Source organism: Pygocentrus nattereri, chromosome 3, assembly GCF_015220715.1.
Source record: "Pygocentrus nattereri isolate fPygNat1 chromosome 3, fPygNat1.pri, whole genome shotgun sequence".
In the NCBI taxonomy this organism is placed as follows: Eukaryota; Metazoa; Chordata; class Actinopteri; order Characiformes; family Serrasalmidae; genus Pygocentrus; species Pygocentrus nattereri.
This window is the reverse complement of record NC_051213.1, coordinates 44,809,021-44,837,002: the sequence shown is the minus strand read 5'-3', so window position 1 is coordinate 44,837,002 and position 27,982 is coordinate 44,809,021. Positions and strand designations below refer to the sequence as shown.

General features: G+C 41.1%; 1 protein-coding gene across 7 annotated transcripts; it reads right to left on the bottom strand.

The window, feature by feature from the left end:
* Positions 1–111: 111 nt before the first annotated feature.
* On the bottom strand, positions 112–27,715 carry si:dkey-92i15.4. Of its 7 annotated transcripts, none has more exons than XM_037536956.1 (8): positions 27,619–27,715; positions 12,626–12,746; positions 8,984–12,408; positions 8,071–8,275; positions 6,170–6,268; positions 4,038–4,272; positions 3,791–3,940; positions 112–1,527 (listed from the first exon to the last, which is right to left on the bottom strand). In XM_037536956.1, exons 3-8 carry the CDS (start codon positions 11,791–11,793, stop codon positions 1,370–1,372), a joined length of 3,657 nt encoding a protein of 1,218 aa, XP_037392853.1. In that variant the 5' UTR covers positions 11,794–12,408; positions 12,626–12,746; positions 27,619–27,715; the 3' UTR covers positions 112–1,369. The 7 variants fall into 7 exon arrangements, with proteins under 7 accessions (XP_037392853.1, XP_017557593.1, XP_017557594.1 ...); XM_017702104.2 differs by lacking the exon at positions 12,626–12,746 and having other exon boundaries at positions 8,984–12,110; positions 12,221–12,408; XM_017702105.2 differs by lacking the exon at positions 12,626–12,746 and having other exon boundaries at positions 3,791–3,910.
* Between the last annotated feature and the right edge of the window lie 267 nt (positions 27,716–27,982).

Here is a 27,982-nt window from a genome sequence, read left to right as displayed (position 1 = left end):
CAAATTGGATTAAAAAAAAAAAGCGATCCTAACTTCAGAACAGCTCAGTAAAATGTTTTACACTACTCTCACACACAAAGTGGCTCAGAATAGAACTCTGGTAGAACAGCATGGTTGCCAGATTGATTTATTAGGAAAGTTCAATATGCAGAGTGTAAAATATAAGCAGACTACCCTGTAAAATCGGACAGACCTATATTTTGTAAAGGATCCATACTGGTCGCTATATCAAAAGAAGCATTTGCTTAAATGATGAAAAAAATATGTATATGGGTGAACATACAACTGATGAAATAATGGATCTCCACAGAGACAATATTTGAAGCTTCCTCTTATTTTAGACTTCCAGTGCTTTTGATTTCCCTGAAAAGTATCCTGTACAGCAGTCCATTATTACCATCTATCATTATATAAAAAGGCAAAACAAAGTGCATCCTGTTTTAGGAGTAGATATGCCAGAGTACCAATGCATAATTCTGCAACAACGTCATTGCATGTCGTTGTTAAAGTGGGAAATTAAGGCGGCTCCATTGTTATCTGCTAGCAAAGTCCTATGGCTCCATAACTGAAGGCTGGTGGCCCTCAGTGAAGCTGGACAATGGGATATGTTTATATGGCACAATAGACAGTATAATTAATAGACAGTATTATTTAAATATCCCAATAGGCAGTATCATTAAAAAAAGAGGTGCTCATCAAAAAAAATAATCGACAGTCTGTTGGCCTTTCAGCTTTTTTAAAATGTGCATTCTATAATTTGGCCACATGGTGGCGTAAAATAAGTTCTTGCAGTGCCTTCTGACTGTCAAAGTTGAGCTTAAATATATTACCATGTCTCAGATTTCGATACAGTGGTGGTGACAGGAGCCAAAGTTCACCAATATAGCTATTTTGTTATCTATCCAAAACCATGAGTGAACCTACATGAGTCTTCTGAGTTTACGTATTTAATGATGGTGATGTGGAAAATATGATAAAATACGTTTTCTTATGGGACTGTAGTGCCCTGCATGTACCTCTCAGCCATGAATGTGTCACAAATATGTTTCAGCCCAAAATCATATCTCAAAACTATCGTAAACCATGTATTGGGCATCAGGCAGCTTCTGGAGGCATTCAGCTCTTCTGGCATCTGGTTCCTATCGCCACTCTGAACAATTCTGAGTTGGCAAGTTTCTCTAGAGCAGGGGTTCCGGTGTTTTTTGTGCTTTTTGGATGGATGTCTGGTTTGCGGATGGCTTCTATGACACTGCTGAACGTACACACAACAGTAAAAAAATATATAAATAACACTGCAAAAACAACATTGTTGGTCAAGACCGTTGACCATCGACATTGATGTCATCAAACCCCTCCCCAGACCTAGCCCTCAGTGAGGCAGGTGAGGACGGTGCAGTAACACCTCCACGGGGCCAGGGGGCAGTTTCTTAATCAGGTTCCATGCTTCCAGGCGTCTTAACCCTCCCAAACTCTGACCCTGGATCTCCAGAAGCTCATCTCCTGGACACAGCTTCCCGATAGGTCCACCTGAGGAAAAAACAGGAGATGCTTTAACTAGTAACTTCTTGTTAAAGAGGAATTCCTTTTGCTTGGAATTTTGTAGCGAGTGATGCAACAGAGGCTATGGAAGGCCACTGGGCTCAAAACATGTTTTCAGCATGCACGTTAAGACATTAATAATTTTTGCTTGTTAAAATTTTGCCATGTTAACGTGACCAAAACACACGTTTTTACAGGTTTCAGCCAATGGGATGCCTCAAATCCGACATACATGAATATTCATAATAGGAATTACTTCACACATTACAGCCAACAATGAAACTTAAAGCCAATGTGTACGGAACCCCTTTCTTTAGATTATTCATGAACAGTCGTAGACGAAGTACACAAATCATGTACTTGAGTTAAAGTAGAGATACCCAAGGTAAAATATTACTCCAGTTAAAGTAGAAGTTCCTCCCTTTAGACCTCCATTTGAGTAAAAGTACTAAAGTATTTACCTTCAAATGTCCTTAAGTATCGAAAGTAAAAGTACTAAAAGAGTAATTCTGGCTCTGATCTGGTCCTGTTATCATTTTTATAACCAGACTGGCTTCATGAACTCATTTCAGGTGAAAGTCCTCCAGCGTCTCTCTTGGTAAACCAGTCTTTTAATAGAACGTCATTAATTAGTGACGCTGACATCTATTAAAATGATCAGAAGCACAAAACACTGAAGGTAAACAGTTTCCATCAGGGAGAACCGAGTGGCTCTGAAATCACTTTTTACACACAAGCAAAGTTTCAGTTTCAGATTTATTTACAACTTAGTTCCAAGTTTAAGTTGAATAAAAACTGGCTTTAAACTCAGGATCACAGATGAGCTCCTTTACTATGTTGATCTGTAGGCGTCTGTTCATAAACATAAACCAGCCCAAACTCATTTACTATAAAATGAAATGGTGTTTGTAGAAATTCAGAAAAAAGCCGCGTCAGTCTCGACTGCATATGTGGACATATTTCTATATTGTGCTCTATTTACACAAAGTTAGGTTAGTTCATCATTTATGTTGAACAGACTCTCCCAAAGTTTTACGCTGCTGCGCTGACGTTGAACCGCGTGCTGCACTGGGTCGGTATGACCAACAGGTCAAAACCAGCTCAGAACAAAGTGACCGCTGGGCCCTGATTGGTGCTCTGGCTTTGCGCTTCTTTCGTTTTGACATGTTACATTTTTATACACATAGAAACCAAAAGGAACGACAGATTTCTTAAAATGTGGTGGAGGAAAAAGTCGGATATTAGACTCTGAAATGTAGTGGAGTGAAAGGAAAAAGTCGCCCAGAACGGAGAAACTTCAGTACAGATACATGAAAAAAAAACTACTTAAGTACAGAAACTAATTACATTTACTGAGTTACTGTCCAACACTGTTCATGATAGATAGATAGCTAGATAGATATATACTTTATTGATTTTAGAGTGTGTCTTTGAGAATTTGTGCTCATTCAGTCAAAAGAGCTTTTGTGAGGTCAGACACTCATGTTGGCTCACAGCTGACATTCCAGTTCATCCCCAAGATGTTCACTATGGTTGAGGTCAGGGCTGTGTGGAGTTCCTCCACACCAAACCCATCAAACCACAGCAGACTCGTCTGCCATGACCTCATTTTGTGCTTTGGCCACTGTCATGCTGGCACAGGAAAGGGCCTTTCCCAAACTGCCACAATGTTGGAACCATATAATTGGGCAAAATGTTTATATGTTGTAGCATATAACATCACCCTTCAAAGGAACTAAGAAAAAAATAACCCAGCCCATTATCCCACCTCCACCAAACTTTTCTTTTGCACTATGCATTATGGTAGTTAGCGTTCTTCTGGCATTCGCACTTGGCTGCCCTACTGTGTGAGTTTGCGTGGTCTGCTGCTTTGTGGCTGAGCTGGAGATGCTTCCATTTCTCAATATTAGCACTTACAGTTGACCGGGGCAGATCTAACAGGGCTAAGATCTTGGGTAGCATCCCAATCTGTTTAACGTCACTGAGCTCTTTGTCTATGAAGACTGGATGGCTATGCATTTGATTGAACTCAGTAATTAGGAGGGGTGTTCATATACTTTTGGCCATATAGTGCACATAGATATTGAGAATATACAGCAGTTATTACTCTGATAATTGCTAACGTTACGGCAATAGGGAGAGCAGTTTTTTTTTTACTGTTAAAAATACTGATTCCAAAACTTTACAGCAAAATTTTATTCCATTTTAAGTTGACAGAGGCTAATTGACATAGAATGGAACTTTAACTCACCCTGAAATAGCCTCTGTACGGTGAGGGGCTTGTCTCCCAGGCTGGAGCCCACTCCTCCTTCTAGACTGAAGCCCAGGTCAGAATTAGACTTAGTCAAAGTCACCCGAACTCTGCTGCCTGCTGAAGGAAACACAGACACACCACTCCAGACTGGAAAAAAAAGCCACAAGAATGAGTAACATGTTCGGAAGGCTGCCAGTTGCCTCCCTTTCAATGATTAACGTAATAACAGGGAAAATCCTCTCACCTGGCTTTTCAGCTAGTTGTTGGAGGCCGTCTTTGGTGCTGTGCTGTGCTTCGGCGATTCTACCTCGCCTGAGGACCACCACTGCCATACCCCGCCCCCTTGCCTTTCTTAGAGTACGCAGGACCTCCCAGTGGGCAGAGTTGTGTAGAGCAGTGCCATTGATTGATAGCACCTGGTCACCTTCTTGGATGGAGCCTTCCTGACCTGCTGCACCGTAGGGGAAGACCCTGTGGACCTGAAAAGGTATGGTTTGATGAAAAAGGTTAATGTGGTTAAAGGCTCTACGGATGAAATTGTAAAGATTAATAAACCAGGAAACAGCTATTGTTCATGTAAAGATATAGTGGTGTAATGGCATCCTGAGCAGAGAAGGAAGTTACACCACCTTTGTGTGTGTTGTAATTCAAGCTTCTCTGTTTTTTGTTTTCATAGCTGGGCTGGCTGCAGATGCTCATTAGTCCAGCCCTGTGAAAACATCCGCCCTCCCCACATTTTGTTTTGCCCTCCTCGACGTTCAGTTTAAAGCAACCTTCTAAATGTTCTTCCACCAAATTGTCCCCTTCATCAGGAAATCGTGAGTTTGAACCCTGGTGATAATGGCCAGGAGTCCAAGAGAGAACAGTTGGCCTCGCTGTGTTTGGGTGGGTAGGGTGGCCCTTCCTCTCCCCCAATCACTCAATGCGTTGCATTAGTGGCAGTTCGAAAATATGTGGTGGCTGGTTTCACAGATCTCCGAGGAAGCCTGAGCTAGCCTTCACCCTCCTAGCGCTGGTGGTGTCAGGTGACTGGGGGAGTCCTAACTAGTGGGCAAAATTAGATACAACTAAATTGGGGACAAAACAGGGGAAAAAGGTGCCTGAATGTAATTGACACAGCATTTAAGGTGGAGCAGGCAAATTTGAACAAGAAGCTGATGAATAAGAAACTGACTTTAATTTCATTGAAAGAGTTGAACAACATTATAATGTATAAGGAGGGTGCTTTGTTTCTACTTGACAGGTGGGCAACATTAACTTAGGGGGCAGTCATGGGCTAGATGTTAGGGAACGAACCTTGTGACTGGAAAGTCGCCGCTTTGATCCCCTGAGCTGGCAGAACACGACTGATGTGCTCTTGAGCAAGTCACCTAACCCTGTGGCGCTATGGCTAAGGCTGCCCACTGCTCTGGGCAAGTGTGCTCACTGCCCCCTAGTGTGTGTGTTCACTATTGTGTATGTGGGTGTTTCACTGCACGGATGGGTTAAATGTCCATCTGTGCAAACACCCACATAAAAACAAGTTGGGTAGCCCAGTGTTGTTTGCCTTGGCAATGCATGTCCATGAATTTGGGGGCGGAGCTTCTGAGGGAGCATTGAAAGGAGGGGTTATTTGCTTTGCTGTTGAGGTCAAATCTCAGTCATTCTCCAGAATCATATAGTGTGCCTTTAATGAGTGAAAGAGCATGGAAAATGATTGGCTCTGGGCCAGTGAGTGTTTTAAAGGGGAATTCCACAGACTGAAATTGTTCAGATGTAAATGAAATCAGTCAGAGAGCTCTGATAAGCATTTTCAAATGCTCTGTTCTAGAGAACCTCAGAATTAGAGTCCGAATGGTTCACAGTGGTGGTGATAGGAACCAGACGTCAAATGAGCTTAATGTCCCTAAAAGCTCCTTCACGGAACATTATTTCATAAAATGTGCTGCCTGATGCCTCGGGCATTGTTTTACAATAATGTTGAGATAAAGTTTGGATAAAAATCAGGTTTTAAAAAAAATGTAGACATGCATGCAGGGTTGTAAGGAAAATGGTCCCCTAAGAAAATTTTTTTTAGATTTATGACTATTTTAACATTAACTATAGATATAAAAACTCAGAAGATATAAACAGATTTTGGACATTTGTGTTGTAGATGTTGTGATTCCTGGCGACTTGCAATGCCATCACAAACGGCACTGCTACAAATTCTACTTCTATGCTTCATTGGTTTCCATATTCAGACACTCCTGTGATTTAAATGAACCTACGTAAAACTGGCCCACTCACTGTGACAGTGAGACGGTTCCATAGACCACTTCTATGTCACGGGCAAGCTACAAATGAGTCTTCTGGTTACTTTGTGAATGAAAAGGTGCATCGGTGATAATGTCTCACAGTGACGGGTTTGTTTTGATCCACTCCTCCTGCCACGGTGAAGCCGAGTCCCCTCCCCACCTCCTTATGCAGGACCACCACCTGTACGTCCTCATAGTTCTGCAATATAAGAGGAGTACAGTTATAGGAATATGATGGTAAATAGGACATATTCCCCACACTGGCTACTTTTCAGCACTACTATATGAAGGCAAAAGTTTTGGCACCCCGGTGATGCCGGTGAAAGGTTTTCCATGTAAACACATCCTTTACAGAGAGCACACCTCTGCACATTTTAATGCACAGCTTACAATTTAATGCACAAATGACTGTTTATTTGCTGAATTTAACACATAACATGTGGCCTGTGCAAAAGTTATGGCATTTATTTTTTGTCTTTCAGCAAGCTGAACCTGGCAAATAAATAGAAAACGCAGACAAATGCCATATTTCATCGTGTTGTGGTAACTTATTTTCATGTAATAACTGAACAAAGCAGGTAATTTGCATAGAACTGTCCACATCACTTCATTACTTTTTACTAAAACCATGCATATAATCCCTAATTCAGCACAAAGATGGTCATTTGCAGTATTACCATCATTTTATGTGTCAATTCATTGTATGTCCAACATTATTATTAAATATTATGTGCATGATGCGCACTGGCGCCCAAAGGAATGAGGTTTCCATGGTAACCAGGCATGGTTTTACAGCCACAACCCCTTGGAGAGGCACAATTATATAATCATATATTTCAACTATATGCCTAAATGCTCTTTACCAGCAATAATGAGGAAACAAACAAGCTGTCTTCTTATTCTTTTTTCAAATGGGTGGCCGTTCAGTTTCTTGCACTGGGGACCATAAGATCCTAGTTACAACGCTGTACATATAATTGTATGCAAAAGTTTGGGCACCCCAAATCACACGTGAAAAGAAGTTAACACACCCTCTACAGAGAAAACCTGCTGCACATTTGAATGCACTTTCACAGTTTATTGGCTGAACTTAACCTAAACCTAAACGTTATGGCACATTATATATGTTAAACCCAAACGATAAATGGTGATCGTACCCTAAATTGTACCCTTGGGACTTTACTTCCTCCCATACAGTACACTGCGACAAATTGCTGTCTGACCAGAGCTCAGAACATAAACAGAGACTCCTCCCACCCCCACCATGGACTGTTCTCGCTGCTGGCCTCTGGAAGGAGGTTCCGAAGTCTTCGAAGCAGAACAGCCAGGTTCAAAAACAGCTTCTTCCCACATGCCATAAGACGGCTGGACTCCAAATAAAATGCTGCTCCAATTCTTTTTTGATTACTCCGTACCTGGGAGCTCCAACGCACACTCTCTTGTATATATACTTGTTAAAAATGTATTAATCTGTTGATATACATATGTTTACATATGCACTACACTTTGCACCACAATGTATTCCTTATTATTTTTTTCTTTTATTCCCAATCTACTCTGAGCCAATGCAACGTAATTTCGTTCTAATGCGCACTGTATGGTGTAAATTTGAATGACAATAAAGTCGGTCTAAGTCCAAGTCTAAAAATATGCAGAAAGTGCACAGTTAAGTGTTTTTTCATGTAAACGATGGATTATGTTCACTTAAAAAAATCAACACATGTTATTTCATGGGGGTGTTTGGCTGTATAGGGAAAGGTTTGGAACTAACATGGTGTTTGTCGTTTCTTATTGTCTTGTCTTGTTTTACATCGCTTACCACATGGTTTATTATAGACTTGTGCATATCTAAAGCTGACCAGAATCCAAGCACCAATAACAGAATTTTAAATACCAACTCTAAGCACTAACTAACAATCAATCAACCGTTGATTCATTTTGCATTTTTAATGAAACTGGCAAATCTGGCTCAAGGAGGGACGCTTTGTTGGCGTGTAGTACCTGCAAGGTGTCGTTTCCCAGGCCTCTGACATCGTTTAATAGGCAGTCCAGCTCCTCCGTGCCCAGCAGCGTCACACTGGACAGGACTGAGATGTCTGAGCTCAGAGAGGCAGATCGCCTGGACATCCACTTCTCCTCATCATTTGAGCCATTCCCATCTGAGGCAGGGTAGTCCAGTCCTCCCAGATTACACAGGTCCACAAGACTGAAAAGGAGAGTGGACAGAGAAAAAGGAATGAGAAACGGACCAAGAGTTAAGAAAGAGAGAAGAGGAAAAGGAAAAATATAGTTTGGCCTGTGATTTTCCACATAGCTTTGTCTTGGTTACAGTCCTTAAAGAGGAATATCACCCAATAATATTCTGCACAATTAAATCCAAAACATGTAAACCATTTAGAGTGGGTTGATGTGAAATGCTGCGTTCTAGAGAATCTTACAAAGTCAGAATTGTTCCCAGTGGTGGTGATAGGAACCAGACATCTGAAATGCTCAGTTCTTCTAAAAGCTCCCTCACACTAAGCTTTTACATTAATTGGTTACAAAAAAACACTGCTTAACATGCTAGTTTTGAGATTTAAGCCTAAAACCCTACTCCTAAAATTTGGTGATGAGATACACGTAGCTGTTGTAATACAAACTAGTGCGCAAAGATTATATGTAATAAGGATTATGGCTTATTTTGTTCAGATTTATCATCATTTTACCATCATTCACATCACAAACTCAGATGACACATGTAGGTTCACTGGTTGGACTGGTTCCAATAACCACCACTGGTAAAGAAGCGAGATTGGTACGTTTCTCTGCAGCGAATCATCTCACATCAAACCTCTGAATCATAACGACTAAATTATACAGAAATTTTGAAAAATCATTTGACAGAACTGCATGTATCATTCATTAGACATCATACCTTACAGAAAAACTCCTGTTATCTGACTGGCTCATGTTGCTTGTGATGGTTACTGATGATTCTCCTGAATCAGAGTCATCTGCTTTCTCTGTTCCCTCATCATCTTCGTCATCTTCATCGTCGTCGTCGTCATCAGCAGCAGCAGAAGCTTTAACATCATCTCCTTCATATGCAATCCATCTAGAAATTTTGGCAGCTACCTTTTCATCTCTACAGATATTAAGAGCACCCGGAGCTGAGGAGATGACCTGGATAGGAGCTGTTACCGTAGAACCACTATTGCTGGATGCTGATTTTGAATGTGTATTGTTGGTCAGTAACGATGCTGACTTGACTGAGGGGGATGACACTGAATCGTTGGTGCTTTCTGATGTTTGGAATGTTTTAGCGTCTTTCGTCCTTCCATTGCTTGGAGGAAGCTCTTGGGTTCTGTCATTGGCATCTAACGAACATTTCCTCTGTGACAAGTCTGGGTGGGATACATCAGTGGCTCCATCAGACTCTTGGGAAGTTGCAGCGTTGAGGTTATTTCTAACCTTTTCTTCGGTTGATTCAATATTTTGTTGACTAGCTTTGGAAAAATCTGGCTCATCCATATGCCTGTTTATTTTCATATCATCTTTAACATTATCCTTGGCCTCATTACTTTGTTCAGATGCAAATGTATCCAGTAATTCCTCTCTGGAACTAACTCCACGCTGGGTTTTCATTGTCGAGCTTCCGCTATCTGTTGCTGTGATCTGGCCAGGTCTTGTCAGAGCAAGGGGGCTCACAACCTCTCCTTGGACTTCACTCTTGCTGAAGACAACCTCTTTCAGGCCTTTTGTGTTCCAGAAGCCCTTCCATTCATCTAGAGATTTATCTGAGCTGCTCTTACTCACTAATGGCATAAATTTAGGCTTTTCTGGCACCGAAAAGGTTCTTCTGGGACCAAGCATCTTGGATGGAGTCTTGTTTTGTTGAGCAAGAGCTTCAAATTTGTGAATTGTGTTTCGCACTGAATCAAAGGATGGTACTTGGGCTTTCTCCTGCAGTCCTTCCCTCTTCATTCTTGGAAGTGTTAATGAGCCGAGCTTGAACGTATCCTCGCTTCCTTTACCATCTACTGTTATACTTCGGGAAAACTGAGGTTTGGATTGACCGAATAAATGAGTTTCTTGTGGGCCATGGAGTTGTTTACCTGAACTTGTCTCTGTGGCTTTGCCATGGATTGAGTTATCAGCCATTTTTTCTCTGTGCTTGTCTTTCTCCATCTCTTTCCCAATGGTTTCTTGTCTAGTAGGATGGGAAGCTTCCCTAGGTGGGCTTACATCACAACCCAAAAATGAAAACTCAGTTGTGAGGACACTTAAACGCGCAGGTGCACTTTTCCTGCCCCTTGCTCTATCTAGAGAATTTGTTTCCAGAACCATGGATTCTCTTTTCCATTCACTGCTTCCACTTAGCAAATGAGTTGATTGTTCATCAAGGGGTCTTTCTTTAGACAATGCTGATGCTGGAGTTACTGGTGTGTTAGATAAGGTATCCTTACTCATGTTCCTGTTGGGTGAAACGGATGGAGTGTCTGTTGCAGACATGAAATCAGTTCCATCCTTTTTGGACAACTTTCTTGGGAAGGTAGCCCCCTTCTCCCTGTCACATGAAATCCTCCTCCACTGACTGAAAGAAGAAGACGATGGCACACCAAACACGGTATCAGTAGTTGACCTCTTGTGAACTGAATCTGAATCAGTAACATTTAAGCTGGAAAACCAATCGCCGACAGGAGCAGAGTAGCGTTTTGCAGCGACAGAGTCTCTCGAGTTTGCATCAATATTTTCCTCAGATGCATTCAAACCATAGAGCTTCCCAATTCTGTCCTGGATGGAGCGGTTTCCAGTTATTTCACTGACTTTTGATCCACTAACTTGAGACCTCAGTTGGACCTCTGCCTGATCTGGTTTGGGACTACTCTGTCCTGAGTTCCACCAGGGATATTTTCTGTCCTCTGTGCTGTCCTGGCTTTCTTTAAGTTTTAGTCTGGATGGAAGAGACTGGCCACCACTTGCCCGTTCCAGGGCAAGAGATACCCGGCCTGTTCTAACAGACGAAGATCCGGATACCACTGGGGAAATGTTAACAGTGCCATCCTGCTTTCCTTGACCGATTGCATTGAATGCTTGAATTCTTAATGATACTCTATTTGATGAGCTAGCCAGTTCTTTTGAACTCGGGACATTGCCTGGTTCTTCAAAGCTCTCCGAACGTATTCTGGGGCTCCTTTTATAGTCACTAGTGTTCTTTATCATTCCTCTGTCACTTCCTCTCCAGTCTAAGCTCTTGCTTCTGTTTGTTAGATTTGCTCCTCTCCATTCTGTTCTTCCCCTCACTGTGGTTGACCAGCTGCCAGCACAATCTGGTTTCCCTTGAGTCGCATCGCTTAGCTCAGAGGGCAATTCTGGTTCCTTTACAACACTGACCTGATTCAGAGCTCTAGGTGTCCTTTCGTTGATTACAGAGTCTGGAGATGGTGGAGAATGTGGGCGAACTCTGGGCACCTCCTTCCTACTGTTGTTGCTGCCTCTACTCACATTTTCAATGGCCTCACCCTCAAATCTGCTGACTTTTTTCAGGCCCTTGGTGGGCTCCAGCATTCGGTCTTTAGCTGATCGGATACAGAACCTAGCAGCAGTTGAACGCACCTGAGCTACCGCTGACTTACCCTGGCTTTCTTCAGAACCATTCGATAATTCTGCATTTCCAGGTCCATTGTATCCTGAGACTGATGCAGAGTATTCAGGCACAACAGTAGATCCATCAGACATCTCCATTTTCTTAGAATGAGATGGATTACTGTGCAATCAGCAAGCAAATAAAATACTCCTTTGATTCCCAAAATATTTTCCCCCCACTTTGTCTCATGAAATAGTCACGTTCCATGTTTCTGTCACATGCATGGTCTTTGATATCCATTCCAAATGCGGGTAGGTTGTCAACTACGTAATTCACACCACACAGTGTAATCACGGGTATGCGTCCAGAGTCGACGTGGCGATTTTCCGAAGAAATCCATACAAAAAGAACCCCAAAACAAAACAAAAGAGATCCGCAGGTGTAGTTTATCGTCCAGATCTAAGCGAAAGATGTCCTGCAAAGAAAGTTAAACCATAAACAAAAACACAGAGCGCTCAGCAGAAAAAAAGGCTACTCCCCTCGTGGCCTTAGCACTCACAAATGTTTATATCTGCTTGCACTCACACTTGGCAGTTCAATTGTTGGGACACTGTGTTTTCTTTTGGACTCAGAAGACTGGTTAACTCCAGCCTACGTTCCTTTTTGCTGTCTTTTTCTTCCACTGAAATGCTGCGCTGTGGTCACTGGATTCCAGTGGTTGCTCTCCCTTTTTCTGCCACAGGCTCCGTCAGATGCTCCTGACCTCCAAACCCCTACAAAAATGTCAGACATAGTTTTTTTTTCTTCTCTTCTTTTTACGTGATGCAGTAATTCCCTATAATGCTGTGATAACTGCATCCAGGCCATACTAAGGCAATGGCTAAACCTAATTATGGTACACTGTAAGCATGAGAGATTTCAAAGTAAGGAAAGAGAAAGAAGCATGTAGAGAAGTTCAAGGGGATATTAACCGTAAAACAGCATACCTACCAAGTCTTTAGATCAGCTAATGAATTCAGGTTGGACCCAATCAGATGTTTTTTGTTGATGTAAATAACACATCCTCTACAGATTGATGCACAGTTACTGTATACTTGCTGAGTTGAACATACTGGGGGGGAAAAATAAACCATTTTTTTTTTAATTGCATTTTTCAATAATAATTTTATAATATATTTATAGTAATATGTAATTTAATATAGCATTTTTCATAATAACCATATAAAATAAAGAGAAATTGTGCCCTAAAATTTGCAGAAATGTTTTTATGTATGTTCCCTGTAGATGATGTGTTATTTTCCCTTAAAGAATCAACAAAACACAAAACCTATACAAAATGCAACACTTTTGCATACGACTGTATTTAGCAAACGAATTACAAAATGCTTGTTTGCATGGTAGAAACACAAGAAAACGTCAAGGCAGAGTTGCTGAAATATAACTAAATTATAACTTACTTAATAGTTTATATAATAGTTTTCAATAAAACTGTGTAATATTTGTAATATTGCAATTTTGGGCTGAGAACATGTATCTAAATTGATACTGCATGTATTATGTGTAAAAAGCTATACACAAACTTTTTTTGATTGCATTGCTTGTAAGTTCTGGGGCTTTTTTTTTCATTTCTCATGCTCTGTTTAAAACTAAGGCAGGTGATTTTTTTAGAAACCAGCTAGTTGTTAAAGGAATACAACCAAAAAATGTCAACCACCTACTTTCAGCCCTCCTTTCAAAGCCATGCCCCCAAAACACATGAATGCGCACGGCCTACGAACATATACGCAAACATAAACATAGCTAGCTTACAGCTATTTGGCTACATAATTCAGGAAAATAACAAACTCCCCTATAAACAAAAAGCAGCTAATTACCTGTACAATTACAGAAACTGTCCATCTTCTTACAGAAACAAATCTTATCTTACCGTAGGGACTTTATCTTGTCTTACAGCATCTTATCTGTTAGCTACCGCTACTGAGGTAAAGACGGTCAAATACAACTATTGGTCCTCCACGTTCAGCTCTGTCTCCTCATTATTCACCACCATCGCTGTAATATTTTATCTGACCAGCTTTTATCAAACATTAACACCCGATGGTAATAGGAGGGGACGGTGGAGATCGTGTCTGCGGCGTTTTCAATGTAGATAAATGTAGCATCTTTACGCCAGTTAAGACCAGTAAATGTCTGTGTGCTTGGTTCTGATTGGCTGTCCTGTTATAGTGAACTCTGTCACCGCATTAAACAACAGAAGCAGACGGTTAAAACAGACATTAAGACACTTCTGGCCTTTATCTTAAAGTTAGGACGGTATTTCGGACATTTGGTCTAGTTGGGATGTTTCCGTAATGCTGTTTTCTTATCTGGAGTGAATGGATAAGATTATGAGCTGCTGCTCTGTAACAGCTTTGGTCCTAAATTCAGTCCTAACCAAAGTTGTCTTGGTGACCCAACAGATAAGATTTCAGACTTAAGAGGTTTGTGTAATGCGGCCCCAGAGCGCGATGAAAGCTGCGTCGCTTTCCAGGCCTTTCGGCTCTTTCAGGTTTTGCCACTGTTGGAAAGCCACAACTATGTTTGACTGGAGTTGAATTCAGCTTTTTATTCGCCAGTTTCAAGTTCAAATTATACCATTTCACCTTAAATGGTGCAGCGGTTTCATTCTGGTGTTACATTCCTGAATGTAACTGCTGCACCATTTAAGGTGGATCGGTGTAATTGGAACAAGTAGCTGGCGAATATGAAGTGCAGTGCTTAGGAGTGCACCTGTATTGTTTTAGTGAACCTAGCTCGCTACTTTTCAGCCCTGTGTGTGTGTGTGTGTGTGTGTACAGAGTAGTATGGCAGGTCCTGAGGTAGGTAGGTAGACAGTCAGGGAGGCCTCCAGTCATTTCATAGAATGACTGGACAGGGTTTTACAGTCCTGTGGCCTCCACAGACAACAAGTTCTTTCTTTTTACTGTCAGATTGTTTGATTTATGGATTGTAACCTGAGTATTTCAAGAAATTGAACAAAAAAATGTTTCCAAAAAAGAATCACCTAATCCACCTTTAACAGCAGCGTTCATCGTCAGAATTGAGCTAATTACTTCAGGTCCGGCTGACACAGCGAAGTAAAGCTAGGCTACATGTTTGTGTGTAAGTAGACATAAAAGTAAAAATGAATTCTCCAAATACTAAAAGGGGGCCAGTTCTTGCCATTTTTAGTAGGAATATTAGGCTTTATGGGGTCACCTCAATGAACACCTCAAGAAGCAACACAAACACTCATTTATTTACTGTCTTATTCAGTTGTTAAGTTTGTTTGTTTGTACTGCTTGCATTCTTTCAGCTCTTTGTCACTCTGTACAACTCAAAACCTGATCAACGGCCAGATAACAGGTCAAACCCACCGGACCACAATCCACACTGACACCACACGCTGTAGGCATGGTGAGAATACATGAGCAGAGTGTGGGCATGGCAGAGCATAGCACAACAGTGTGTGTGTGTGTGTGTGTGTGTGTGTGTGTGTGTGTGTGTGTGTGTGTGTGTGTGTGTGTATATATATATATATGTATATATATATATATATATATATATATATATATATATATATATATATATATATATATATATATATATATATATATATATATTATAAAAAACATACTTAACTTTTAATGCGAGTCAATGTAACCGGACGTTTTTCCAAGTTATTTTCACTAGAAATGATTTTCGAGAAAATTAAATAAAAACGCACCAACTGGACAGCAGATTTGGACATGGCACAAAAAATTCAAAGAGCACGTTTGGCAGGAGCTGGACTACCGACTTGACGTGTCGTTTCACAGGCGGTGCGCGTATTGAACATTTGTGTCGCTTCATGAAATCGGTTATAAAGCCTACATCCCTCTGAATTTCTTGTTCTTGATTTTTAATACGTGAATCTTCAACATGAAGCCTATTTAATTTCGTTTGCCTTGCCTTAGACATGTAGTTACTCAGATATTCACATCTCAAATGATGTCAATTCTTTTTGGGACACCCTGCATATGTGTATATATCTCCAAATGGCTAACGTTAGAGGAGAAGGGAAAAACATACTCTACTTTGAATGTAAGTCAATGGAACCAGACGAGTTTTTTTTGGGTCCATTCATTATGAAATTTACACACAATGTAAAGGCCAACAGGTATTTTCAAATTATGTTAAAACTTAAAAATGTCAAGAACGAAGTTTTCTTCAGACAATACACACACACACACACACACACACACGTAGGTAGATAGACATTTTTTTCCAGAAAGTGTCACAAAAATAAACAAAGCTTAAATACAAAAGCGTAGTATATGTATTAATTGAGGAGTTTTTGTTAAGTGTTTGGACTTCTGTGTTCCTTGTCATGTCTGTCCCTCCGGCTCTTCGTGTTGGCTACCTGACCCTGGACTGTCTTGACCCTGATTTTGGAATTGCCCATAATAAATCTCGCTTGTCTCCGCACATGCACATAAAGACCAGCCAAAACACAGGGCTTAAATAACAGGGTAAACGAGGGACAGGTGGGAAACAGGTGGATTCATGAAACAATGCGGCTGGACTAAAAACCAAAACAAAAACACCTGGGCCAAACCAAAACAAACGCACATGGACCGGACTGGGAGGGGCCAATCGTGACAGTTTACATGTCATCTGATGCATAAAAGATCCACCTGTTTTGAATTAGACTTCCCACAGTGTTCACTTTGGGAGGCCTTAGAACTAACCCCTCCGTGCCCACAGGGAAAATATATATACACATATTCCACATCAATTCGTCAAATATATTTTTGCAATACAGGAATGAAATGCATTTATTTGTATTTGTTATTATATTTTTGGTGACACTTATTATTAGTGGTGCTTTTTGATGAAACAACACTCAATCTCTCAATAACATGTCAAAAACATATGAGGGTTAGGATGAGGGCCAGGGTTAGGGTTACTATTAGATTTTGGGTTGAGGTTAAGGTTATGGTTAGGATTAGGTCCAGGGTTAGGTTTAGGTTCTGGGTTGAGGTTAAGGTTAGGTTTTGAGTTGAGGTTAAGATTAGGTTTAGGTTTATGGCCACTGTGAGGGTTAGGATAAGGTTTTGGGCTGAGGTTAAGGTTAGGGTTAGGATTAGGTTTTGGGTTGAGGTTAAGGTTAGGATTATGGCCAGGGTGTGGGTTAGGATTAGGTTTTGGGTTGAGGTTAAGGATAGGTTTATGATTAGGGCCAGAGTTAGGATTAGGCTTTGAGTTGAGGTTAAGGTTAAGGTTAGGATTAGGGCCAGGGTTAGGATTACAATTAGATTTTGGGTTGAGGTTATGGTTAGGATTAGGGCCAGGGTGAGGGTTGGGATTAGGTTTTGGGTTGAGGTTAAGATTAGGGTTAGGCCCAGGGTGAGGGCTAGATATTGCGGAATGTTGGGTAAGGTTAGGTTTTGTGTATTGGAAGAAACATAATAACAAATAACTACTTAATGTCAGTAAGGTATCAACAGAACATCTACAAGATATTTACTTCAGTGTATTCAGAAGCTTCACTACTGCTACTTCACTGATAACATTGTTGATGTGTTACTGATAATCTGTTAAGTGTATTAATCATCTACAAAGGACCACTGCAAATAAAGTGGTAGCATTTGTTTTCAATAAGATGCCGTTTCAACAAAGTTTACAGACATGACTAACTGGTACTGACAACTGTGTCGCATTGTGCTTTGCATTAGCCTGCATAAGATACGTGCGGTAAGATATATGACTAAATGTGTTCCAGATAAGCAGGATGTCAAATCATAACTGCATTTTCATAGAATATCACTCTTTACAACACTTGCTTTTGCCATATTAATATTTAGTGTAATAATTAGTGGAATACAAATTCATTTCAAAAGGTATCCAAAGAGAAAAGTGCACTAACAAGTATTTTGGTTATTTCCCTGCATTTTCAAATGTATCTGATATACATTTATTTATCTACGGTACATTTCTATGAGTAATATTTCCCCATACACTTCAAAATAAATGCATTTTCAAATATATTTCAAATTTATTCTGAAGTACATTTTACTGTTTGGAATGGATTTTCGGCATGGATTGCAATATATTTGACATGCATTTCCAATATACAAAAGTTCATAAGCGCATATATGTTTTCCATGTGTGTGTGGAAGTCGCTCTTTTAGCTCTCACTGGGAGTTGTTGACATGCTAAAAACGCTGCTATATTACCAATCTGGTCATTCTAGTAAACAGTATCTTGAGAAATATCTGCAAAAATGCACGGATAACATGGTTAGGGGCATACAAGATGACCGAAAGCACATCCCACCTGAACCTGTTTAGTTACATAATATGTCCATGTGAGACTTAACCCTGCATCAGCCCCCACTCTCCTCTCCGCACTGAGCATTATGAGCTTTAACACTAAAACAGCTATGGTGGCTCCAAAAAGCATTTGGACCTTTGTGCCATCCCTAAAAGTGTGTTAAGTCAATTGTGCTAGGAACTAAAATGTCTTTATTAAGCTGTTATATTACAATATCATTTTCCAAAACTGATATTTCAGGCCTGCTGGTTTCACATTGTTCCCATTTGAGTCATTTCCTTGCAGGTTTGCATCCAAAATGTCTTTCTTTTCCGAGTTTACGATCCCATCTATGAATACAAGCCCACCAACACTGAGGGACCCTCAGTACTGGATAGCTGTTTGATATACTACAAGTGCTTTTCTCTGAAACGTTCAGCATTTTTTGGATCAACCAAGAGCATTAAAGAGTCCAGGTACTTCTAAAGCCTACTGTGAGTCAACAAACGAATCAGATAGCCACAGATTGGCACTCACATTCAAATCAGCTCATGCACAGACACTTAAAGCCTCTGTATGGGATCAGATAAGACCAGACAGTAGCTCTCCAATCAACCCACAGACCTCCGGAAGCGAGTCCGTCTGCATCTGAGGACAACGAGTCGATAGAAAACTCACCCAAGGTTCAAAACGCATATATGTCCAGGTTGCAAAAGGAGTACATGCGTCCAGTCCAGCTGATACAGGTCAGATGCTTTGTATAGCCAAATCAAATAGAAGCAGCAGGTGCAGGTTAAGGGAGGGACGCGTACAAAAAGGGGCGTGTTGCGCTGCAACCATTCATGGAAGCCAACACCTCAGCAGGTTACGATGACTGAAACTTGACTGATGGGGAAATAAAGTGAGTGCCCAATAAAGCCAGCCCTGATTAGAACAGGAGAAAAAAGATACGTAGATGCATGGTCAGATCACCTGGGTGACCTTACGTAGCCACTGAAGTGGGAGAACAGGTGAGTGTCTGATTCACCCAAGCAAACGTCAAGCAGCCAAACATTCGAGTTCTGCCTTAAATTCCACAGGAAACTGACCTACCTTGGAAGACTGGGTGGTTTCAGCAGGTCCTCTCCTTCTCTCGCTCTCTCATTCCTTCTCGATTTTACTATTATGCGTCTGTAATGTGAACTCGCCTGACTGGTTCTTCATCTTCACCCTCACCCACCCACTCTCATTGTTACACCTTCTCTTTAACTTCCATTCAGTCTCTCTCTCTCTCTCTCTCTCTCTCTCTCTCTCCCTCGTCTCTCACGCTCTCTCGGACATAATGATACGTCTTAACGCACCGCCTTCGTCCATAACGCTTTAATAAAGGGCTTTTAGACTCAACTCTGTCTCTCACTCAACTTTTATTTATATGAAGGGGAAAAGCAAGCACTAGCCTGACCAGGAAAAAGGTCCACAAGCGGCACAGGCACCCGGCCATGGCTTCTGTGGTTCAATTGGATTTTTATCTTCACAGTTAAAGGGCGCAGTAAAATAGTTTGCTCATGACCAGGAACAGGTCCACTGCCTGACGGATATGCTTTCCGTCTTTGCTTTGTAGGCCAGTACTTCTCCCATAAGACAAACGCATGCTTCTCTAGCATGGACAAATGACTGGTCTCTGTGACCAAGCAATTTTTCTGTCTGCAGTTTCGGTTCTCTAGTTTCAATACACACACTCATTTTTCTAAGCCGCTTATCATCATGGGTCACGGGGGGCCTATCCCCGCGCTTAAGGGACAGAAGGCAGGTAACACTCGAGACAGGTCACCAGTCCGTCACAGGGCAAACATACACATTCACACACACACCTAGGGCCAATTTTGCATCTCCATTTGGCCTGACCTCATGTTTTAGGACTGTGGGAAGAAAGCCACACAAAGGCCATGGAACATGGAAAGTGGTTGCCCAGCCGGGGAATTAAACCCAGGGACCTTCTCATTGTTTTCAATTTCAATTTTCCATATAGAACCATCTACAAGACATTCTCCATCAATCTGAAGAACTATTTCACCATGCAAAGGACCATTTCATCATTTAAGTATAATGATTCTAAATAGAACCATTCCCTTTACCAGTTACTGTTGTTGGAAGAAAACCTTGTTTCTCCAAAATGGTAACTTTACAGGAGAAGGAAAAAACATACTTTACTTTTAATGTAAGTCAATGGAAGCAGAGGGTTTTTCAAGTCATTTTGAGCCGTTTCTTTTGGTCCATTCTTCATCAAATTCATAGACAGTGTAAAGGGCAACAGGCATTTTCAAATTATGTCAAAAATTAAAAAAACGACAAAAATGGAGATATGGTTTTCTTAAGACAACAGCACTATGAAACCTTTAGGAACCATCTTTTTAAAGAATGTAGGTCTCCCTAAATCCCATTACTACCAAGCAAACGGGTCACCCCGCCAGGGATTCGAATCCAGGGGCTTCTTGTTGTTTTTGAAAATATTCTGTACAGAACCTTGTATAACACATTCTCTAAAGAAATCTAAAGAACTATTCCACCATGCAAAGAACCATCTAATCATTGAAGAAACATTCCCTTTACCAAAGAACCCTTGAAGAACCGTCTTTTTTAAGAATGTGGGTCTCCTTAAATCCCACGATGCTACCAAGTAAACTGGCCACCTGGCCAGGGAATTGAACCCAGGGTCATTTTCAGTACATTTTCAGTATGTTTCAACACAAGCTTCATTAGAAACTGTTGGCTAATCGGACAAACCTTGCAAAGCACTGGCAAAAATCTCCTTCGACCAGCATGTAGAGATCTTTGTTTAGAGTGTCTACATCAATGGTTTGGTCTACATCAATGGTACAACCTTCTGGGTCACTGCTTAGATCAGGGGTCACCAATCTTATCCTCAAAGGGCAGTGCGTGGCTGTAGGTCATTCCAACCAAGGAGCGCATCTCATATAACTAACCAGTTGTTTGAAGACTGAAACCAACTGATTGGAGGTATCCGGTGTGCTTCTGCTTGACTGGAATGAAAACCTGTGTGGATAAGATCGGTGACCCCTAGCTTATCACCACTCCAAGGCCAACCTTCTTTCTGAAGAGTGTAGGGCCAACCTTCATCTAACACACTGACCCCTACTTCGCAATACATCGGAACCCGCCAATCAAGGCTGTGGTAATTGTAGTGTAGTGGGTGACCCCCTTTACCTTCTACGCTGGAGACTGGGGTTGAATCCTCCGCCTGGGCAAGCACCCTACACTATACCAATAAGAGTCCTTGGGCAAGACTCCTAACACCACCTTTGCCTACCTATGGGAAAAAAAAAGAAGACCCAATTGTAAGTCGCTCTGGATAAGAGCGTCTGCCAAATGCCGTAAAAGTTCATTAGCTGAAGTAGGTGCTGCAGTTCACACTCCAGGACCAGGGTTGGTGACCACTTCTTATACATAATGTATTTTTTGTCTTTATTGCTACACTATTGAGCTGAACAATGTTGTTGTAGCTAAAGGAAACTAGACAGGATAGAAATAGCAATAAATGTGTCACCCTGCTAACGTTAGCTCAATTAGGCAATGAAAAAAACGACACCTGTTCTATTCAAAGCTTTCACAAGCATACAAAATTTCATTTCAAATGAAATTTCACACTCTACAAGTATTTCAACAAAAAGACTTACATTGCGAGTTACATTTTATCATAATCTGAATGGGTTTCTTTCAGATTTACCTATTTTTTCTTCTCCAGTTTAGTCACTGATAACTCTGCTAGCTACACCCTTAAATAGAAGGTCTTCCAAGGGTTCTTTAGTAAAGGCGATGGTTTTATGTAGAAACATCCATCCATCCATCTATTTTCTAAGCCGCTTCTCCGTCAGGGTCGCGGGGGGATGCTGGAGACTATCCCAGCAGTCTTCGGGCGGAAGGCAGGATACACCCTGGACAGGTCGCCAGTTATGTAGAAACATTTCATGCTTAAATTAGTGAAATGGTTTTTCAGATTGATGGCAAATGTTTTAAATATAGCAGCAAAAAGGGTTCTTCTGTCATTACGAGGTCAAGCTTGCAACAGGAACCCTTTTTGGTGCTATGTGGAACAGTTTTCAAAAAAGGTTCTGTGTAGAACCATGTCCAACAATCTAAAGAACTCACTATGCAAGGCACCATTTAAGCATGTAAGCACAATGGGTCTAAATGGAACCAAAGGACCCTTGAAGGAACATTTCCTTGAATCCTTGAAGGAACTTTTTAAGAATGTCGGTCTCCCTAAATCCCATGATGCTACCAAGCTGGGAGGGTGATGGTTAACATTTGCTTCCTTTAAGACACACATCTGTTTAAACTGCAGCTAATGCAACGTTATTGGACAGCTCAGCAACGTTAGAAGAGAATGCTAATGCTGCTTTCAAGTGGCCTCAGTTTTATTGGGAAAAGCAAGTGTCCCAACAGGAAGCACCTCACTAATGGCCTTCGAGGTCAGATGACAAAGTGGGGTACATCAAAACTATCAATGAAGCACAAATTGGCCAAGTTATGGGGTCAACCCTGTTCACTGTGTTGGAGGAACACAAAGGCCCAGTCCCATTTCACCCCTTTCCCCTGCCACTTAGCCCTCTGTTTTGCGTGTTCACATCTAGGGGTAGGGTGTCCTGATTTGTGTTGAGATAGAGAGGCAGTGCGAAATGTTAGGGCTACATGGCCCTCCAAACTGAGGTTTTTCAGAGACACTCTAAACGGAAGTTTGTCATGAGAAAATAAAGAAAAACCAGCAAGACAGTTGCGTGAGCGACCAAAGAAACCCACAAATGTGAGAATTTTATCTGTTAAAGAATGATAATAACCGTTGTTTTAGCTTAGTTTAATATTGTTTCAGAGTATTATGGTCACTGTCTTCGTACCAAGCATAAAAAAAAAAAATCACTAAAAGTATGCTAATGTCTCGGTAGCTAGCTAGCTAACTTTCCCATTCTACCTTAAATAGTCCAGCAGTTCTGACGCCTGAAGTGCCAGAACATAACTGCTGCACTATTTAAGGTGGAACAGGAAAATTCGAACAAGAATATCAGACTTCAGCTTAGTATCACCAAGAAATTAGTGATGGGTGATAAATAATTATGTTATACCCTCTTGGGCGGCACGGGGTGGTGGTGGGTAGCACTGTCGCCTCACAGCGAGGAGGGCCTGGGTTCGATTCCCCGGTCCTCTCTGTGTGGAGTTTGCATGTTCTCCCCGTGTCTGCATGGGTTTCCTCCCACAGTCCAAAGACATGTAGTCAGCTAAATTGCCCCTGTATGTGAGTGACTGTCTGTGTCTGTCTGCCCTGCGATGGGCAATGACTGCTGGGATAAGCTCCAGCATCCCCCCGCGACCCTGACGGAGAAGCGGCTGAATGGATGTCATACCCTCTCTTTGAAAGCATATGTTACTTTAAATGTAACTAAAGCCCAGCAGTGATTGGCTGAACTTTTCTCTTCTTTCTGAAGACGGGCTGGGTCGCCCGTCTGCTCCAAGGGGTTAGGGTGACAATCGAAAATAAGGGGTAGGGTTGAAAAGAAGAAATGGGATTGGGTCAAAGTAAAAGAATAACACTATACAAACAGACCAAATGCTAATGAGAAAATACATTTTAAACATGCAGCTAATCCACATTTTATTTCTGCTTTGTTGTGTTCAAAAGCACCCAAAAAACAGGCCGTGGATTCCAGCAAATAACCATTTCACATCCTCCACGTTTGTTTACCCGTATAAAGCACATAATTGCACATGTTGGATAAACTGGTTCTTCTTCTGAGAATGCTACATGCACTTTAAAGCAGCATGAGTGCCAATTCCATTACCTCAGCTATCATCGTGCTGAGTGATGTGGGACAGGGCCTACCGTAAGGCGGGGAAGGGGGAAGGCCTTTAGAGGCCCAATCATTAGGGGGCAGCCAAGCAACCAAGCTCATGTTCTAACATGACATTACATCCAAATGTAATTGCAGTATTTTCACTACACTATAAAATGATTTTATTGTGTTAAATTATTATTAAGAGCTTCCGACTCCTGGTGACCATATGGACAGTGCTTCTCCAGAATGTCTGGCCTTCTGTTTGGGTCTTCTGGCTTCGGATTCCTCTGATTGTATCCATCCAACTTGGTTGTTCTCTTCTTTTACCTTCAACTATTCGACACATAATGGCCTTGTCCAATGATCGGGCCAGTTTGGTTATCTGGGCTTCGACTGAGAGCTGAGGCTTGATTGGAAAGGGGATCCATACGAACGAATGGTTCTTTTTTTTTTTTGCCGTTCAAGGTACTCTCAAAAGTCTTCTCCAACACCAAAGTTCCTCGCTTGCCTGTTTATTGTCCAACATTCACCTTCCACAAAGAAGTGCAGAGATGGCCATGGCCTGGACAATTCTCATCTTTGTTTGTGATGTAGTCCAAAAAAATAAACGATATACAGCATTTTCATAAGTTTAAAACCAAATCATTAGGTCTGTTAATCAACCTGGATCATGAATCAATATTGCATGCAGTATAAAAATGTTAATTTAAACAAAACTGTTGCTGCACCATGTACACCTGTACAATAACGAAATTTGACTGTAGCACTCTAGCAGCCTAGAAAGTCTGGGCATATGAGTGGGATGTCCTAAGTTAGAATAAGTTAACATGTTCTCTAGAGGGGACAAATGTCATTTTTCTGCTAATTTTACCACAGTTTTTCAAAATTGCTTTGCTATTTTTATTTCAACAAATAAACAGTAAGAATTGTGTTGTGTGTGTGTTTGGCTGATTTTCACAAGTAATTTGGCCAGAAGTGCCCAAACTTTTGCATTCAACTGTATGTACTGTGTACAAACATTAAATGTATTTCACTTCAGGTAGGCATGAAACCCAGACATAGCTTTGTATTGGCCTAATAGATGGCAATTGTGCTCTTTTGAACTTCCAGATGGCTGTGGCATCACTGAGGATTAAGCTCATGATCTATAAACAATAGTGCCAGCACGTAAGCGGTTGCGCAACTTGGGTGCAAAGGGATTACTGCCAGCCTGTAAAGCTTTTAAAAGAATGCATTTGTGGGCGGAGCACCATAGGCCGATTTTCCTTTGACACTAAACATGCACAAAAACTGAAAGGACGTTTGTGTCTCTCTGTCTATTTTCCACACATATACACCAGTCAATCTTTCATATCACAGCAGCATTTACACGTGTTCTCACTCACTCGGTGAGAACTGCTGGAGGTGAATTGCTTCTTTGTGTGGACATGTGTTTTGTGACACTCAAGCATGTAAAGGCTTTATTTGCAGTTAGACAAGGGTCAACATGTCACATGCACTGTGTATTTAGAGAAAATGAGTAGGATTTGCTCTTAAATGACTCGTACAATAAAGTAAGGAAACCATTAAACCAGGGGTCTCAAACTTCAGTGGGCTGGATGTGACAGCTTCATATGGCTCATCACATATTTACAATTTATCCTTAAATCTGGCTTGCAAATCTTGAAATAGTAGTAATAGGACTAGTAGTAGTAGTAGTAGTAGTAGTAGGACGACTAGCAGTAGTAGTAGAAGTAGCAGTAGTAGAAATATGACTATTAGTAGCACTAGGACTAGTAGTAGCAGCAGTAGTAGGACTAGTAGTACTAGTACTAGTAGTAGCAGTAGCCCTAGTAGTAGTAGTAGACTAGTAGTAGTAGAAAGACTACTACTAGTAGTAGCAGTAGTAGTTGCAGGACTAGTAGTAGTACTAGTAGTAGCAGTAGCTGTAGTAGTAGACTAGTAGTAGTAGTAAGACTACTAGTAGTAGTAGGACTAGTAGTAGAAGTAGTATTAGTGGGACTAGTAGTAGTAGGACTAGTACTAGTAGGACTAGTAGTAGCAGTAGCCCTAGGATTAGTAGTAGACTAGTAGTAGTAGTAGTAGTAGAAAGAGGGATTGACTGTAGTAGGATTAGGGATTAGTGGGACTCATAGTAGTAGTAGTAGTAGGACTAGTAGTAACAGCAGTAATATTAGTAGGACTAGTAGTAGCAGTAGTTGTAGTGGGACGAGTAGAAGTAGTGGGACTAGTAGTAGCAGTAGGACTAGTAGTAGTAATAGTTGGACTAGAAGATGCACTTAAACAGTACAGAGTATATGTTATGTAGTAAAAATTCATACATAATGTTCCATGTTCCACTGCAGTTCTGTGAGGGAACGTGGTACTAGAGAACCTTTTGGACCACATATTTTTAGGGTTTAAGGGACTTTTAATTATTTCACACTCAAGTGTGGTTTTAGCCCACTTGGCTAACCTTCTCAGTGGAACTGTGGAACGTGCGATCATTATAAGTCTTTTTTTTGGAAACAGCTCCTCCATCTGGTCAGTCAGGTAGCATAACACTACCATCTATGTTCAAATGTCTCTACGTTTTGTGCCGTTTGGGCGAACCTTTAAGTAAATAGGCTCAGTTTCCAGTATAAAAATGATGGTTTTTGTCCAAGAATCTGACCACCTCACACAGTCCACTGGCAATGGGACCAAGTAGCATGTTATCTGAAGTGACTCAAAACACTAGCAAACATACCCAATAGAGGGTGCAGCTTAACGCCCTCCTGTAAGACCCGACCCCTGTTAAAAAGTGTTTGACTCGACTCTTTTTATTAGTATTTGTAACATATTTTGGACATTTTAATGCTTAATATTCTGCTTGTGGCTTTTATTATTTTATTAGAATTCATGTATCACTGTTGTGGGAACAAAACCTCGCATCTCCAAAATGGACAGGAGAAGGAAAAAAACCTTCTTTACTGTTAATGTAAGTCAATGGAACCAGAATATTGCCATATTTCCGATTTCCATATAGGACTCTAGGCTGCATTTCTTGGTGAACTGCTTCCCTCTGCATAGGATAGCCTCATTTTCCCGCCCGCTGGGGCCACGGCAGCACATTAAAAAAAAAAATAATCAAAAGAGGTTTTAAAGGCAAAAAGTTCTCCGACATTCCTACGCTGAGTCCGACCGCTCGGCAAAGCTATATTGTGATGGATGATTACTGTAAAACAAGAAGGTCAATTTTGATTGAGTTGACTGTACAGCTCTGTACTGCTAACATCCCCGAAAAACACGCTATCAGCAGAAAAAAAAAACTGTTTATACATAAAAGAATGCTTTAAACATCAACAGCAACTAAACAACCTCAGCAACAGTAACCAAAAAAACCTATTTCCACTGTTAAAACGTGGCTCATAAACCAAAACAGTACATTACCACAGGAGCTGCAAGGCCAGTGCGGCTAAACCGCGGCTAATTAGCATAACGCTAACTGAAAGTCAAAAGCAGCACAAAACTGCTCCAAAACAGCACAGAATTCACTTTCTAAATGCAGAAATGAAGTGGTAAAAATTGTAGTATATCACTTCCGCTGAAGTTTACCTCTAATAGGGTTTACTGAGCCAACTTTCTCTCATGCAGGTGTCAAATCTACTGAGCGATGACGCTTAGACGTTCTCTGGGATTTACTCAGACTTGCGAACCGCTGAGCTGAAGTGTGACCCTTTATGTTACATTAAAACGGCCTTTTTTAGCTTTTTTGGCACAGCGATTATCTGGCATTATCGGAGTGCTGGTCATTTTTTAATATACAGTGATTCTGAAAAAAAAAAAAAAAAAAAAAAACTGGTGAAACATTTTAAGATGAATTACCTTGGGTGGTTGTCTGTGGCAGAAAAGAAGAACTGAGGACAAAAACTCACATATCTGCTTCCTGGAGTTGCAGAATAGCTCTACCACAAAAACAGGCAGCTGCAGCTGCAGAGAGAGAGAGAGAGAGAGAGAGAGAGAGAGAGAGAGAGAGAGAGAGAGAGAGAGAGAGAGAGAGAGAGAGAGACAGAGAGACAGAGAGAGAGAGAGAGATAGAAAGAGAGAGAGAGAGAGACAGAAAGAGAGAGAGAGATAGAGAGATAGATAGAGAGAGATATAGAGAGAGATAGATAGAGAGAGATAGAAAGAGAGAGAGAGATAGAGAGATAGAAAGAGAGAGAGAGATAGAAAGAGAGAGAGAGAGAGA

Bases quoted from the DNA above. Each gene is read 5' to 3' on its own strand.
- si:dkey-92i15.4 (XM_037536956.1), bottom strand. From the start codon at position 11,793: ATGGAGATGTCTGATGGATCTACTGTTGTGCCTGAATACTCTGCATCA. The intron at 8,276-8,983 runs GTATGATGTCTA...TCTCCTTTTCAG, and splicing joins AACAGGAGTTTTTCTGTAAG to TCTTGTGGACCTGTGTAATC. The intron at 4,273-6,169 runs GTGAGACATTAT...ATACCTTTTCAG, and splicing joins ATCAAAACAAACCCGTCACT to GTCCACAGGGTCTTCCCCTA.